This window comes from Polyodon spathula, chromosome 2, assembly GCF_017654505.1.
Source record: "Polyodon spathula isolate WHYD16114869_AA chromosome 2, ASM1765450v1, whole genome shotgun sequence".
NCBI classification, from domain to species: domain Eukaryota; kingdom Metazoa; phylum Chordata; class Actinopteri; order Acipenseriformes; family Polyodontidae; genus Polyodon; species Polyodon spathula.
Genome location: NC_054535.1, coordinates 24,501,919 through 24,517,884, shown reverse-complemented (window position 1 = coordinate 24,517,884; position 15,966 = coordinate 24,501,919). Strand labels below are relative to the sequence as shown.

General features: G+C 37.7%; 1 protein-coding gene across 13 annotated transcripts in view; it reads left to right on the top strand.

Moving 5' to 3' along the window:
- dysf (dysferlin, limb girdle muscular dystrophy 2B (autosomal recessive)) overlaps window positions 1-15,966 on the top strand; it is a 120,072-nt gene that overhangs the window by 64,966 nt on the left and 39,140 nt on the right. For all 13 annotated transcript variants that reach the window (XM_041218217.1, XM_041218209.1, XM_041218193.1 and 10 more), the window contains 6 exons: window positions 1,136-1,309; window positions 6,766-6,853; window positions 9,136-9,213; window positions 13,095-13,276; window positions 13,670-13,810; window positions 14,143-14,172. In XM_041218217.1, the coding sequence (XP_041074151.1) occupies window positions 1,136-1,309; window positions 6,766-6,853; window positions 9,136-9,213; window positions 13,095-13,276; window positions 13,670-13,810; window positions 14,143-14,172 (693 nt within the window). The remainder of the gene's footprint in view (window positions 1-1,135; window positions 1,310-6,765; window positions 6,854-9,135; window positions 9,214-13,094; window positions 13,277-13,669; window positions 13,811-14,142; window positions 14,173-15,966) is intronic.

Below are 15,966 nucleotides of genomic sequence, written 5' to 3'. Positions count from 1 at the left end.
CGCTTTGGGATCTTTGTGATAAAAGGCAGTATAGAAATGTAAATTGTTGTTCTTGTTGTTGTTGAATTCAATCGCACAGCACTAAATTCTACCTTTGCGTATGGCCTCCTTCCAGAGCTTAGGGATTAGGAAAGTCCATTCTGCTTGCCTGAATCACAATAAATAAATAACAATATATATATATATATATATATATATATATATATATATATATATATATATATATATATATATATATATATATATATATATATAAACAATATAAATAACTTTGTGTGTCTATAGATAGATAGATAGATAGACAGACAGACAGACAGACAGACAAGCAAGCCCCTTCACACTGGCACTCCGGACCCAGGTCCAGGTTCAATCCAGAGAATTTTGGATGGAAGCGTCTGTAACAAGCTGCTTCCGGGGCATTGATACGAGCATTGAGCACTTGCTACTGTCACCCAGGTCAACCCTGCTTTATCAAAAGCACTGTGATATTGTGTAGCCGACCTGCATGACTCGGGCTCTGAGCCAGGTAGAGCATGCCAGTGTGAAAGGGGCTATAGATAGACAGATAGATAGATGATTTAAAATGTTAACATTTATTTCCAAGTTCTTGATTAAATAAATAACACTGTAGCTGCACTTCACTAAAACTCACTCTAGGTGGTGCTAAGTGCACACTGTATAAGCCAAAAATGTAAATCCAAAGGCATGCAGTGTAAGATCCCACCGTCAGTTTCAAGACCAGCACAGTGGCTGTGATTTAATTTCACCTGACACATTTTATATATGCAGTATTAATGTTGTAATGTTGATGAAGTCCTAATCGACAACAGCAACAATTTTCAACTTTTAAAATGTTTTTTTTTTTTTTTTTTTTGGTGTCCTCAAATTGCAGTACATATACAGATGTCTCTATTTGCCACTTTTCAGTATCTGCTTTTTTAGTTTCAGCTTCTATGTAGTTTATTGGTCATTTTCTTTCGGATAATTTAATGAAGAGAATCCTGAATGTTCTACAATGTACTTCTACTTATAATAATAATAATAATAATAATAATAATAATAATAATAACAATAATATTAATAATAATGCAGGTAAGCCAGTGATGATCATGTTCCCTGTGCTCCCCCTGTGCAGCAGCGGCCGGGTGAGTTGGAACGGGAGGGCTGGGAGTATGCCTCTCTCTTCGGATGGAAGTTCCACCTGAAGCAGCGCAAGACTGACTCCTTCCGCCGCCGCCGCTGGAGGTACCGTATGGAGCCGCTAGAGAAGACAGGCCCCGCTGCAGTCTTCGCGCTCGAGGGCTCACTGGTACGTGTTTGCAGCATTGTTGCTCTTCATATTACATCAATGTTTTGGTTGTTTGATGGCTGTGATCAGTGGCCTAGCTAAGGGAGGGGTTTTAGGGGTTTGAACACCCCACCCTCAACCCAACAACGTGGGAGAGAAAAAAATGTCAGCCACCTGCGACACTGTAAACCCCCGTCCCAACCAATTAAGCTGAGCTTAATGAAAGGCAGTATAGAAATGTAAATTGTTGTTCTTGTTGTTGTTGAATTCAATCACACAGTACTAAATTCTACCTGTTCTAGCTGTTTGCTTCGCTGCCCGCCTAAGTCCACTTACAAAAAAAATAAATTAAACAGTCAAACACACACTTAGTTGTGATTGGGCAGAGTCCTATCATTTTTACACCAGATTCAGCCTTCAACTCCTTTCATTGGACAGCGCGTGTATTTAATGCATAGTAAAGGCTGGCATTTTTTATGTAACAGGCACTAATATTAAAAAAAATGTTGTACTTGGCTTTTTAATCTCCATAGTATTCTCTGAAATCCTGGGTACTCTACAACATGACCTGACTGATAGCCTTGGATTAGAACATATATCTCTGTTCTTTTAATTACTTTTATTCTTACTTATTACTTATCCCAGAATTATATATTATGTCTGCTTCTCTCTGTTGTGTTTCTGTCAATATTAATTACCATGAACAATTTGAGAAACCAATAGCTTTTGAAAAGGTTTGTCAAAGCTGAACAAGAGGAAATGTGATGGGATTATGTTAGTGTTATACATACTGTACACTTCATCAACTTCTGAATCATTAGCCAACTGGACTTATGAAGATTAACTTAACACCAACAACTTTATGTAGCTAGCATGGACACAAGCAGCACTTACAATTTTTTCTTCATGCAAGTAACATTCAAAAACTCAGTAACTTAAGAAAATGATATATTATTCATTGATACACATATTTTACTTTTAAATTGATTTTATTTCACCTGCCCCAGAAAATGGCTATATTTCCCAAATTCAGTCTTATTTACTGTTTTGATGTTAAAATTAAAAAAAAACTAAACTATTAATGAGAAGACTAAATTTAAACATTTGATAACAGTAAACTTACTTCAGATGTCACTCATTCAATGAACATCCGTCTTACATTCCATTTCTTCAGTCGATTAGGGGAAAGTACCGATAACATTACTGACCAATCCATACAAATCCATAGGTGGATGAGACTGGCCGATTGGTTTAATAATGATTGGCACTAAATCTGCCAAATAACTTCTCATGATCTTGTTGCCAAGAACTAAGGTAAACAGATCATCCATTGCCATTGGTTAATTTTGAGACTATTTTAATGATTGTTTAGTTTCTGTGACGAGACTATTTTCTAACAGAATGCTAGTGGACTGTGTAAATAAACAACTAAGGACTGGATGGGATGCATGTGCATTGGATGAAAAACAGATACAATAAGTCCCGGGACAGAGTACCGGCATTAAAATAAGTCCCCATACTGAGTACCAGTAAGTACCGGCAGAATTTCACCCCTGAATGCATCTCAGGGTTCTGGTGAATTCACTGAGCTTCGCTCTTGTGGTTATTAGATTCTAGTACATTTGTTTGTTACTTGATAATGTAATAATAGTCTTAATTTTTATATAGCACCTTTCATAGTGGACCACCATCACAAAGCACTTTACAAGATACGAGACTAAGGTGTGTGAACTATGCATCAGCTGCAGAGTCGCTTACAACAACGTCTCACCCGAAAGACAGAGCACAAGGAGGGTAAATGACTTGCTCAAGGTCACACAGTGAGTCAGTGGCTGAGCTGGGATTTGGACCAGGGACCTGTTGGTTACAAGCCAGTTTCTTTAACCACTGGACCATACAGCCTTCTATAATAATTGTTTGAAAAAAAAAAAAAAAAAGATGCAAAGAGTGAAGCAGGATGTTCAGCAAAATTGCCATGGTACAGGCAAATACCATCGGTATGTTAGAGTGTCCATCCATTAACGGGCACATCCCACCAGTCTCTTTGCTTAGTTCGATCAGGAAGAGCATGCTCAGAGATTGAGAATGCACTGGTTTAAGAAGAATTTTATTGGCTTCCTTGCTGGCTCCCGAGGCTGAGTCGTAAACTTTGCTTGTTTGAGTGACAGGAGGCTGAGAGTAGCCTTATTTACGTAGGGGCAGAGGGTGGGCTGGGGCGAGGTTTGTAGTCTGTTCAATAGCTAATTCTACATTAGAAAAAGATGGGACTAATATCCACTGGCATCACATTTGTCAAGAAGTGTGACTGTTCCATTGTTAGGATTTTCCATGCTTGTTGTCACATTACACTTAAACTTGAATTCTTTCATAAGAAGGAGCCTTCAGCAGCTGTTCAGCAAGCCTGCACTGATAGAAACTGTCAGCAAGTGCATGTAGATGTTTTCATCTCTTCTTTTCTCTGTTTGTTTCTTCATTCTTTTGTTATTCTGGTAATCATGTGGTTAACAGTACATGTGTTTAATATATGTGAAACAAAAACACATTGGAAATTTGAAAAAAACACCAAGTTAACAAAATTGTTCAGCCATTTGTATTTTTCATGCAAGTTTAATCTGCTTTTATTGTGCCTGAAAAACACAAGTGAAGTTAGTAGAAACAATTGGGGCAACTTTGCCCCCATCGGTTTTACAGTTGTGCCTATTTGCTTTGTGCTAGGCAAGGTTGCCCCAATGGTTTCTTGAAACTTGGCTTGTGTTTTTGATATCTCTACTTTAAGTGGCTGGGTACTTTTGATAACTTGCCATTTTTCACATTTCAAATGTGTTTTTGTTTCACATATCACTTTTTTTTTTCTCTTGGGAAAATGTAAATAGTAGCCTAGTCTGTTGAAAGGGTTAAGATGTAAATCTGTGTAGCGTAGTGGTTACGCTATTTGTAGTTGGAGTGAAAGTATGACTAGTTAGGGTTCAAATTGTCTGCCAAATTTGTCTTGTTTTATAGTTAGGTTCCTGTTCTGTTTAGTTAGTCCTCGGTTTTTGTTTGTTTATTTTTATTTAGTATTATTAAAAGTGCGCGTTGGCGCTAAACTCCCACATTTTGTGGCTGGGTCTCATTTTAAAGGGCAAACGAACCCCTGTGAGTGTGAAGTTTTACATCAGTAGCTCTTTGGGCACAAACATAATGTTTACATTTTAAATAGTGAGCAGATAGGTTTGTTGACTTTTTGAGTAGTATTGTGGGAGTCTGGAACCAACTCCCCAGTAATGTTGTTGAAGCTGACACCCTGGGATCCTTCAAGAAGCTGCTTGATGAGATTCTGGGATCAATAAGCTACTAACAAATGGCCTCCTCCCGTTTGTAACCTTTCTTATGTTTTTATGTTCCTTGGGATAACAAAATACTGAGCTCAAGTCATGTGAATTAATAAAAACATCAGGTGCTCAGTGTTTGTTATTTGAGTTGCGTCAAAATTGCCAAAATGAGTTGATTAAGACTGTGCTCAGTTCCTTTTTTTACCTGTAAGAATTGACCTTTCAGTATGAGGGTAGGTGGTCTTTTAAAGGTGGAGGGAGATGGCCGTTAAACGGCTGGTGTCTTGTAAAGACCTGTGGGAGGATGTGTGAGCAGGGAGAGGGTTAATTTCCTCCGTGATAGAAAAAAAACACAAAAACAAAAACATGTGCGGGTGCACATTTGGGTTTGTTTAATAGTTTAATGATAATTGTGTTAATTGTTTTATTGTTGATTATCCCATGCACCTGGCATTGTAAATTAGAGCCAGGTGCAGGGTATTTAAAGAAAGCAGCCAGTCTGCTAAGGGCTGCTGTGTGAAGAGCCTGGTTGCGTTCAATTGTAAAAAGGTAGTGTGAAACCTTGTGTTTGATAATTTATGCTTGTTTTGTCAGGTAAACAGCTTAGCTGTCCTGTGCGTTAGTCAGGGACCTGCAACTGTTTAGTTCGTGCTCCGAGGGAGCTAGGTGTTTGTTTTTGTTTATTATGTTTTTGTGTGTTATTAAAAATATCACGTCAGCGCCAAAACAGTCAATTTCTGTGTCCTGGGCCTGTTTTAAAGGGGCAACGAATCGCCGAGAGTAGCAAGCTTGGTTACTACATATATATATATATATATATATATATATATATATATATATATATAGACACACACACACACACACACACATACACACAGTGCCTATAGCAAGTATTCCCCACCCTTGGATGTTTTCAGTTTGTTGTTACAACCTGAAATCTTGATGCATTTAATGGGATTTTTTTGCTCTTTGTCTCAACTAGTTGTGTAGCACTGCCAGTAACTATCAGTACACTTGCAAAGTGAAGGTTATATGTTAAAATCCCACTTATACCAGAACTTTTTTAAAATTATTTATATAAAGAAAGATTTTTTTTTTTTTGCAGACAAATGTTTATTAAACTTGGATGTCCTGTAAATACATATGCATGGATAAAAGTGCCTGGAGTCTGCAAAAAAAAAAAAAAAAAAAAAAAAAAATACATTGGAAGAAAAAGAAGGACATTTTTACCTTCCTTTGGCAACTTATTTCTCTTACTGTATGACAGGTATTGACTTTTGAGTGAAATTGTGCTTTTTGCTGATTTACTTTTGCTGTGCCAATACCGTGAAAACACATAAACTATCCTTGCTGTATAGAGAGTGATAACTTCTTCGCTGATAACTCACCGTTCCTCTCAATGCTTGCTGATGTGGTTCACATGTTTTTGGCAAGTATAGGTTGCTGAAGATGATGTTTAATTAGTTTCTCTGCCAGGGCATTGCTGAGCCCCATGAACAGTGGGGAGAGGACTATACAGTCATTTGGCTCTTTAAACAGTGGATTTTCTACTCTTGCGATGATATAAACAGCAATTGAACCTCGCTTATATTCATGGAATAAAGACTAGAATAACAGAATGGCTGACCTCCATAGAAAACAAAGGGAGAGCTGTGCCTGGTTGACAAAAACCTGGTAAGGCACTATCGTGTGGTGTGCAGGGTATCATAGAGTAGAGTTAGGGAGGTGTAGGTTTTCGCTCTAGCTGTCTCAAATTGGTGATCTTCACTGGGGGCTCCGTAGTGAACATTGAACGGGTTAGGGAGGCAATTAGCAGTAAATGACGCCCCTCACTGTGCTACATTGCCGCCTTCTACTATCCTAATCAAATGGCAAATAAAGCACAGCTCAGATGACACCGATTAATGACATCTGTTCTACAAGCACTGCTTAATGAAGAAACGCCTCTCATGACTCTCATGCTCTCAAAAATTTAACTCTTTCATACAAACAAAGTTAAATAAATAAACTTTAAAAGGGACACTGGTAATAATAGAACTCCTTCCAAACAATGTATTGACTCTGTAGTTTCATTATTACCTCATAACATGCCATTATCCCTTACATTTCCTTGTTGCTTATTAATTTAATTTAGCTACTACATAAGGTAAATTCTCTGTTTTACAGGGAGGAGTGATGGATGAGAAGAATGACGACAAATCAGTGACTGCAAGCTTTGGAGTGAATCGACCCACCATCTCCTGCATGTTCGATAGTAAGCCAGTTCAACCTGTTGCCATTCACATTGTAAGAATCTCAGAGTTTAATGAGAAAATAGGTAAAAACAAGGCTTGTTTCGTTATCGAACTGGAAAAAAATGGCGGAGACCTGGCCAAGAAGGCTCAAACTGCAGCAACATCAATACAGCAGCCAGTAACAGTACAATGCATACATACAGTACAATAGTTTCATCAAAAACAAAACTGCACCATAAATGAGTAAAAAAAAATATTTTTTTTAAAAAGATACCTGAATCCTCTCCTCTTAAAGAGATCAACCATGAAAGCACCCGTGGTGATCCTTTGTGCCTTGTAGACAGTTTTAAAAAATATTTCAAAAGTGTCCTCCAGATACCAAATCATTCTACCTTAACCCCCTTAAAAAAAATCAGTCTGCCTTCTATTCCAAAACACCATCTCAAAATTTGTACAATAATGGCAATTTTTAATTCAACGTTTATGGCAATATATATATATATATATATATATATATATATATATATATATATATATATATATATATATATAAATATATAAACATACATCAGGGACTACTTTTCTGAGTGGAAGGATATAATACATTTCTTCTTGTTTCTTATTTTTATCCTATTCTCAAGAAAAAAACATTTTATGAGAGAAATAACCCACTCCAGGGTGTGCAGTAAGACAATTCTTCCTTCACTTCCTGGGTGGTTGAAGGCACTCTGCTTCGCATCGTGCCTCACAATGCAACCAGGGTGTGCAGTAAGACAATTCTCATTGTGCCTCACAAAGCAACCAGGGCGTGCAGTAAGAATTGTCTTACTGCATACAGTGGAGTGGGTTATTTATTATGTAACTTTTGAATATTGGAATCAGTAAATAGAACCTTACTAACATTAAACATGGTGTTGTGTGCACTCATTTGCAGGCACCAAATTAGTTTCCCTACAATTGGTTAATTTCCAATAATTTTGTAAACATTCCAACTACAGTATCTGCTGCTGCACAATCAAATGAATAGCTTCCAAATGTAAAAACTGGCAGTTTAATAAATGCATCATATCTAAGACGGTAGTTGTAAGAGGAAAATCATTTAATAATGGAAAAAACAAAAGTGTCTCTTTTTATCTGCTGAACAATCTCAGCTGAGTTCCTATCATTGCCATCTACTGTTATCAGTAGCTTACGGTAAACCGTGGAAAATTCAGCTGTGGTGATCGTCAAAGCTTGGCCTTCATTTGACTGCGAGAACTTCTTCCTCCTGAGATCCTTGGCTCTGTCCTCTTGTGGTTTTACAGAAGCATTGTTCAATTAAAGAGGAGAGGAGGAGAAGGAGGAGGAGGAGGGACTGGGGCTGACAGCCTCTGATTATAGGGTAGCAGATACACAACCTGTATTTACTGTGCTCAGCATGGAGGGGAACAAGCCCTGGTGGTGGTCAATAAAATAAAAGATGAAAGGTGCCTCCCAGACTATGAGCGTCACTGTGCCTGCTGCTTTGCTGCTTGGCTCTTTAATCACACACATGCACAAGATTACTGATGGCTGGAGGTTGGTCAACAGCAGTTCACAGTACATTGCAACAGGGTCCTGACCTGGAAGTGAGGTACGTTCCATTACACCTCGCTGTGCACGGCTATAGATTTTACTTTCTTGGCTCTCTGCTGGTTGAGAAGTGGACTAAAAAAACAAATAGAAGCTACGTAAATAAATCAACAAAACTGGATTCTTAAAGCTACTGTATTTATTCCAACACGTCATTAGCACAATTTATTCAGATTGGGAAAATGCCAATACATTTAGCAAAACCAGAAATATACAACTCAGGGATTTAACTTAGTTGCTCTAGATTAGCCTGACATTGTTTCTTTATTAGTCTGCTATTTCTACCATTCATGCAAAAATTGTGCTAGTGACGATTTTGAGTAAATGGCTGTCAGAATTCAGCTCAATATGTCACCATTCTAATGAGCATATTCCAATTTAAAAAGAAGAACACTTTTCTTATATTTTATTAGCTTGAGCTGAGCTGTGAGTGAGGCAGCAGGGATCAAGATTGACCTGTGCATCTTATTAGAAGTTACCGCTACCCCCAAAATACACTTGGGTTAGCTTTTGCCTATAATGATGAACTAAAGACTTTGGCTTAAGTGACCCATTCAAGGAGTACAGCTATGATTGCACAGCAGCAGTGGTAGCAGCAGTCCTGATTGAACAATGGTTATGGTATTTGCATCATACCTACTAACAGTACAGCTGTAAAAAGGACCTGGTTGTTTTTTTTTTTCTTGTCCAGGTGGGACTCGTTACCATCTGCGTTGCTACATGTACCAGGCTAGAGACCTTATTGCCATGGACAAAGACAGCTTCTCGGGTAGGTCTGGGGTCAGGAGTGGGTGAGACAGTGAAGAGCCTTAGGGGTTGTCTATATCACTGTGTGTATAATTGTACCATGTTAAGTTTCCTATCTATGTATTTATTTTATAATGCATATATGTTTTTTCAATTTTTTTGGCAGAGCAACTTCTCCAACTCCATAGAGTTCACACAAATTGTTTTAAAATTTGTCAACATTTTAATAAATATTAATGACTAATGGGCGGCATTCTTTTAGGGTGAATTCAATAAAAATAATTTCTTTGCAAAATATTTGCATGTGTATTTACTGTGACACACTATCTACAATTTCCTCTCCCATTTCATTTCAGTGTCCATTACAGTCCATCACACACTTTTGTTTTAGAGGTTACTCATTCTCGATTTCACTGTATTCTACTGTAACGTGATGTGCAGTGATCTCATTTCAACTGATTTACATTCATATTGGATTTAAAAACACCACATTTAGGGTAGCTCTAGGCTACAAATGAATATTGCTGAAATAAGAGGTTAATAATAGTAAACTACTGCTTTGGCACCATTTAGGATTTGGAGAGTCATCACTGACGCATTCTGAATACAGTACTACAATTTTACATCTGTGGCAAACTAACATTTGGGCAACAGTGATGCTTAACATTTGAGTCATTTGTTCCCTGCTTCTAAAGGCTAATGCATCAGTCTGCCACTGAGTTCGGGGATGTTGTTTTTATGGGCTCTGCCTATACCATTATCCAGCCCCCTCCCCACACCTCAAAACAGTTCATCACAATGTCATCATGCTAATGAAAACCATTCAGCCTGTCTGCCCTTCATTTCTCCTTCGTTTACAATCTCTAGGCAATTCAATTAGGAATAATCTCCGGGAATGTGTTTGACATCTTTACTGTTTGCTCAGCACACAGTTATAATGGGGAATGATGCTAATTTCCCCTCCAACTATTATCTGTGCATAATAGCCCCCTTAAGCTAGCAGTACAGTACCCATCAACACGGCATGGTTCTAATCGCACAGCAATTTTCATCTGGAAAGGTCCTCACTTTGTGAAGGGGGATAAGTAGACATTAGTAGGATTAGCTTGGAATGTCTGATTTCTTTCTTTCTTTTTTTAAAAGAAAAGTTTAAGAACAGCGTGTTATATTTTTATATGCAACTAATTATTTTTGTTAATAGTGTTATATGTCCCCACGTGTTGCTACAACTGTTTAAATAATGCACCTGTAATTTCTCTTTTCATTGTTAACATCCTGACAACTTTTTACACTTAAAACTGAAAGCCCTTTTCAAAATAGCTGCTCTAGTACACTGGGTTTTAAGATCTTTCCTCTAAGTCACTGCAAGAAGAGCGATTTAAAAAAACAAACATAACAACAGGTGCTCTGGCTTTTCTGTTCTGTACCACATCATGGGTCATTATTGCTGTGTTACCTGTTTGACAGTGTGGGCAATAATCTGTACACTATCATCAGTGCACTAGAGCGGCCATTTTGAAACAGACTTTAAAGTTATACATGAAAAAGTGGTCAGGATGTTAACAATGAAAACAAAAGTTACAGGTACATTATTTAAACAGTTGTAGCAACACGTGGGGACATGTAATGCTGTATTTTTCAGAATCCCGCCACTTACTGTTGGTGTGAATAGAATAAAGAACATTAACCTGTCTCCCTGCAGTACTGAAATACATTACAAATGTGTTATTTCTTACATCCCAGAGGAGCAGAGTGTTGCAGGGGGAGACAGGTTAATGGTTACACTCTTGTGTACCAGCTGCACTCAGACGTTAGATATGATTCTAAGAGCCTTTTTACACTTCACTCGCCTAAAAGTCACCTTTTACCACAGTATGTGTTTTTGTTGTATTAGCATAGCTTGCTGGTAAGACTTAAGAAACTTGATATGCCAAGGGGGAATAAAATGCATTAGTGAAGGAACTGCATTTTTTCCATGGGGCGACATGATAATGAAAATTATTTTCTGCTTTCCATTAAATCATGCAGAAGCCATAAAACCGCTTGTCAAAGAAAAACAGAATTCATTGAAAATTATACATGGGCTCATTAACCAAATGTTCCATTTTGAAATGCATTGTTTATCTAATGTTTACTTGAGGCCAGCCACAATCATTTGGGGCTTTGGTGGTTTTTTGCCATGCCAAAACCAGTCCAAAACCAGTCATAAAGTCCTGTGCTTTACATTTGCGTCGCTTACAAATAAGCACTGTGTGCAGCTCAAAGTAAATATACTTTTTCAACACTAAGTTCGACTGTTGTGAACTAAGTTCCATGCAGTGTAAGTGGCAGTGTTGTGTTATGTACTGCTGTCACAGACTCTGTGAAATGAGGCTAAAAGCTTATACCCACACCCGCAGATGAGCCTGGCTCTTTTGCATAGTGGTTAAGATTCTTGCTTGTGGTGTGAGTGGTGGACGGTTTGTGCCTAGTCTTTACACTGTTACACTTGCATCATCCAAATGTATCCCTTAGTGCATTTTTGGTGCAAAGCATGAAATCCTCCCTTACCATTTTATCTTTGCATAGTTCTTGCTTGAGTTCTTAACTTGAATTTGTGGTCTTGCTCATGTGTTGATCCTAGCATGATATATCAGTATATATTGCTTTTGATATAGGTTGACCTGCTTTGAAATCCTACACATAGTTGCATTTCTGTAAGGAAGTAAAGTCCATCCTAACTGGACTCTGAAACCCAGACCTGTAGACCCAGAACTTATTCTGGTATCCAGTGAGAAGAGATATAATTGAGATGCGTCTCAAATCCAAGCTTATCAAATGATTAGGGTAATGAGCAAGTCGCTTGACCTTCCAATACCCCCCTGCTAAAACAGGACCCCCTCCCTCAGGACCCAGTGGGTAAATAAATACAATACGTTGCTCTTCAGCAGTAAGTTTAATGAAATTATGAACTGTAAACCCAGAACTTATATTGGGTTCCCTGAGGAAGCCAGTCCTCTGAAGCCCACGTCAAGCAATGGCCCTCTCTGTGTCTGTTGATTCTGATTTAGATTAGGACTTGATTGAAATTTGTAGAAAGTTTTGCACCCCTGGAATGGGCATACGTGATCAGATTATTTATTTTAAATTAGGAAAAACATTTTTTTACCCACCCTGGAAACTTCATGAGAAATGTTTCAATATTTTAAAAAGCCATATGTTTATTAAGGGTAAAGGTTAGCCTGCATTTAATTTAGCTACTGATTAATGAGGAAATTAGCCATGTAAAATAGTATATATAGACTTGAGCTATGTATCAGGAAAGATGCTATAGTGGATTTATCAGTTGAATGTGTATGTACATTTTTGAAGGATCTTCATCACTTTATCTTCCTACTGTATATTAAATATTGTAATTAAAGTAATTCACTGTATCCAATTTATGCTACATATTGTGAAAAAAAAGTAGATCATCCTCATCAGATGATGTTATACAAAGTGGCTGAACCATATGATTTATCAGTTGTGCAGTACAGTATATAAGTCTTAGAGCAGACAGCAGTGATTTATCAATATAGTATGTGTATGGTTATTCAGAATGTCCGTAACCCCGACTGAAGCTGAGGAACCAGGAAGCATTGTCACACAAACAAACTAACGTCCCTCGAGACACCTTCCAACACCTTGTGGAGTCTATGCCATGTTCTGCCAAAGCTTCGATCAGGTCAAATGGTGGCAGATTGTAGGTTCAGGTCCTAATAAAGCGACCAGATATATTACAATACCAAACACAAGACACTTGTAAAGCATATGCTTTCCTCCCAGTCACATTAAATACACTCCACTCCACCAGAAGGAACACAATGAAGCTGCTTGAGTGCAATCAGGTTGTTGAAAGGCTGTCTGCTCTCCCTCCCCCTGCAGATCCCTACGCCATTGTGTCCTTCCTCCACCAAAGCCAGAAAACAGTGACCATTCGCAACACCCTCAACCCCACCTGGGACCAGACCCTCATCTTCTACGAGATTGAGATCTTTGGTGACCCCCAGGTGACCGAGGAGAACCCCCCCAACATCATGGTGGAGATCTACGATCAGGACACCTATGTGAGTGTCGATATATTTCACTTCCTGTAGCCATCTGATAGGTGTTTAGCAATCTGTAGTACTTTTCCTAGCCAGCCTTTGGAAATTGCTGAGAAGAAGATGCTGCAGTTATAAAGGAATAAAGGGGTACAATATTTACACTGGGATATCATTTATGCACCTGAGAGACCAAGATTAATTGCAGTTTATCCTGGTACTGTGTTGATGAGAACAGGTTGCACATTGTAAACTCTGTTGTATTCAGTCAGCCAGCTGGGACTCCTTTAGTTAACAAAGGTCTGGTTTAACTGTGTGTGTGTGTGTGTGTGTGTGTGTGTGTGTGTGTGTGTGTGTGTGTGTGTGTTGGGCCTCTGTGTGTCTGCGTGTCTCTGTGTGTCTGTATATATTCTGTAGGGTGCTGATGAATTCATGGGGCGCTGTGTGTGCCGGCCCAGCCTGGAGCCCTCTCCACGACTAGCCTGGTACACAGTGACCAGGGGGAGTAAGAACACTGGGGAGCTGCTCGCCGCTTTTGAGCTCATCCGCAGAGAAACGGTAATCCACCAATGAAAAAGGGATGCTTCTTCATTCATTAAAGCAGTATTTTGTTTGTGAAAACATAGATCATATTGCTGAATACTGTTGTCCTAGTTTGAATTAAATCCAGAAGTGCAAGTACTTCATCACTCTCACATTAAGTTCTCATAGGGGTTTGTGCTTGTCAGGTATGTCTACAATAGATTTAATGTACTGACCAGTGTGGCAGGCTGACTAATCTGATAAACAGCAGTGACTACACTGTTGTTTTTAAGGACGTTATTTTTTGATGTTTTGCCGTTCTGTACACTGTCACAAACTGCTAACTTTTTGGTTTCTTTCCCCTGCAGCCTGCAGTCCATCACATTCCAGGCCTCGAGGTAAGTAGAATGATTTTAAGATTCAAAAAGCTCCAGTCACAGAACTTTAAGGACCGTTTTGCACTTCATTAAACTTTCAGCTGTTTTAGAGAGGGTTTACTGGTTTAATTTCATTTTTCAAAGCAGTATTTAACCAAAGAGAAATTTTATAAACACTCTTCAAAAAACAATCCCTGGTATTTTTTGTTAAAAGTGACCATTACAGATCCTGATATGTGTGTGTGTGTGGGTAGTAAATTAAAATCATTAGGATGGCATGGTACACCACTAGCACATGTCTCTGGTAAATTTGTGATAATTGTATTATAGGTAACTGTTGTGAAAACCATGGGAAAGCACAGTAAGTGCATAGTATAATATCAGGAAAATTTCAGTTTTTGAGAGCAATTTAATACACATTGGGGCTGATTTTGAAAAGGGGTTTCATTTTCGGTGGAAATGGCAAAATCCATAGAATTTTCATTTGTTAATCTGTTAAAATATATCCTCCTCTTTTCTAAAGTGATCCTCCGTTTTACCCACCTGCAGATCACATTACATGCATAATTTACTGTGGTTGTTAGGAGCCTTAAATTAATAAGTAGCCTAATGAGCATTTAAGCAGTTTAATCTGCCATAAAAAGGGTTCCTGTTCAAATGTGTTAGCAATACTACATAAGCGCAATCTGAACCTGTCCCAGTACAATGGAAAAAAAATGAGTCAAAATGCAAATTCAAACATAAATATATATTTTAGTTTTTTATTTTCTGTAAAAAATATCTGTAAAATTGCAGGGTAATGCAACAGTGTAATCTTAACAGATTGTTTGTAGCAAATGTAAATTGTCATTAAAATATACTGACAAATGTACTGACATTTATCAAAACAAATGTAGTCATTCATATCAAAATTACGTCTTGTTCAGAAATGGTTAATTATTTAGATTTATTAAGAACCAAAAATAGTGTTTTACCTTATCCACAAAATAAAAACACAAACAAATATGTAGGAAGACTGTATACACTTATATACATTTCACACAGGCTCTGAGCATCCCAAACATTTATATATAGGAACTGTACGCTTTTCCGTAGCATAATAGGCTAACAAATCAAAAATAAAACAAACAAAAAACAAAAATATGAAAATGATATCTTTCTCCGATTTCAAGTGGTAGGGTTTTTCTATACTTTGTATTCACTACATAGTTTTGTTTAGAGATACAACTGTCCCAGCTTTTGTACATTCACTGTACAATTGATCTGATTGATCTGTATGCTTAAAATCATATGATACAGTGGGATATGTGGAAAAGTTTTACATTGGTTAATATTTACGGATTTATTTAACTAGAAGTCAACGAAAACATACTCGTCAGCTCTTAATTTAATATTCTTGATTTGTAAAAATGATGTCAATGCTATCATGTAGGCTGCTTACGTTTGACATATGCATTTGTATCAGTATATTGAACAAGAAGCATTTGGGGAAAAGATTTTTTTTTGCTTCAAAATGAACTTTACAACAGTTTGCAGATGACATACATAAGCAACTGTTTTACCTCTTTAGTCTGAATGACTGTTAAAAATAATTGTTTTTATATATCGGCAGTATAATTTATTGGAAGTGTACCCCAACTGGAAGGGCAGCGTTGTTTTGTATATAATTGAACGTCAGAGTGTCTGGATCAGAAGTGCTGTAACTCTTTTTACACTGGCGGATATATACTGTGCATACACTGACCACTGAAGCAGATGGAAAGCAAACTGGTGGAAGTTTAAAGTATTCTCAACTTAGTTTTTTGGAAAATAGAA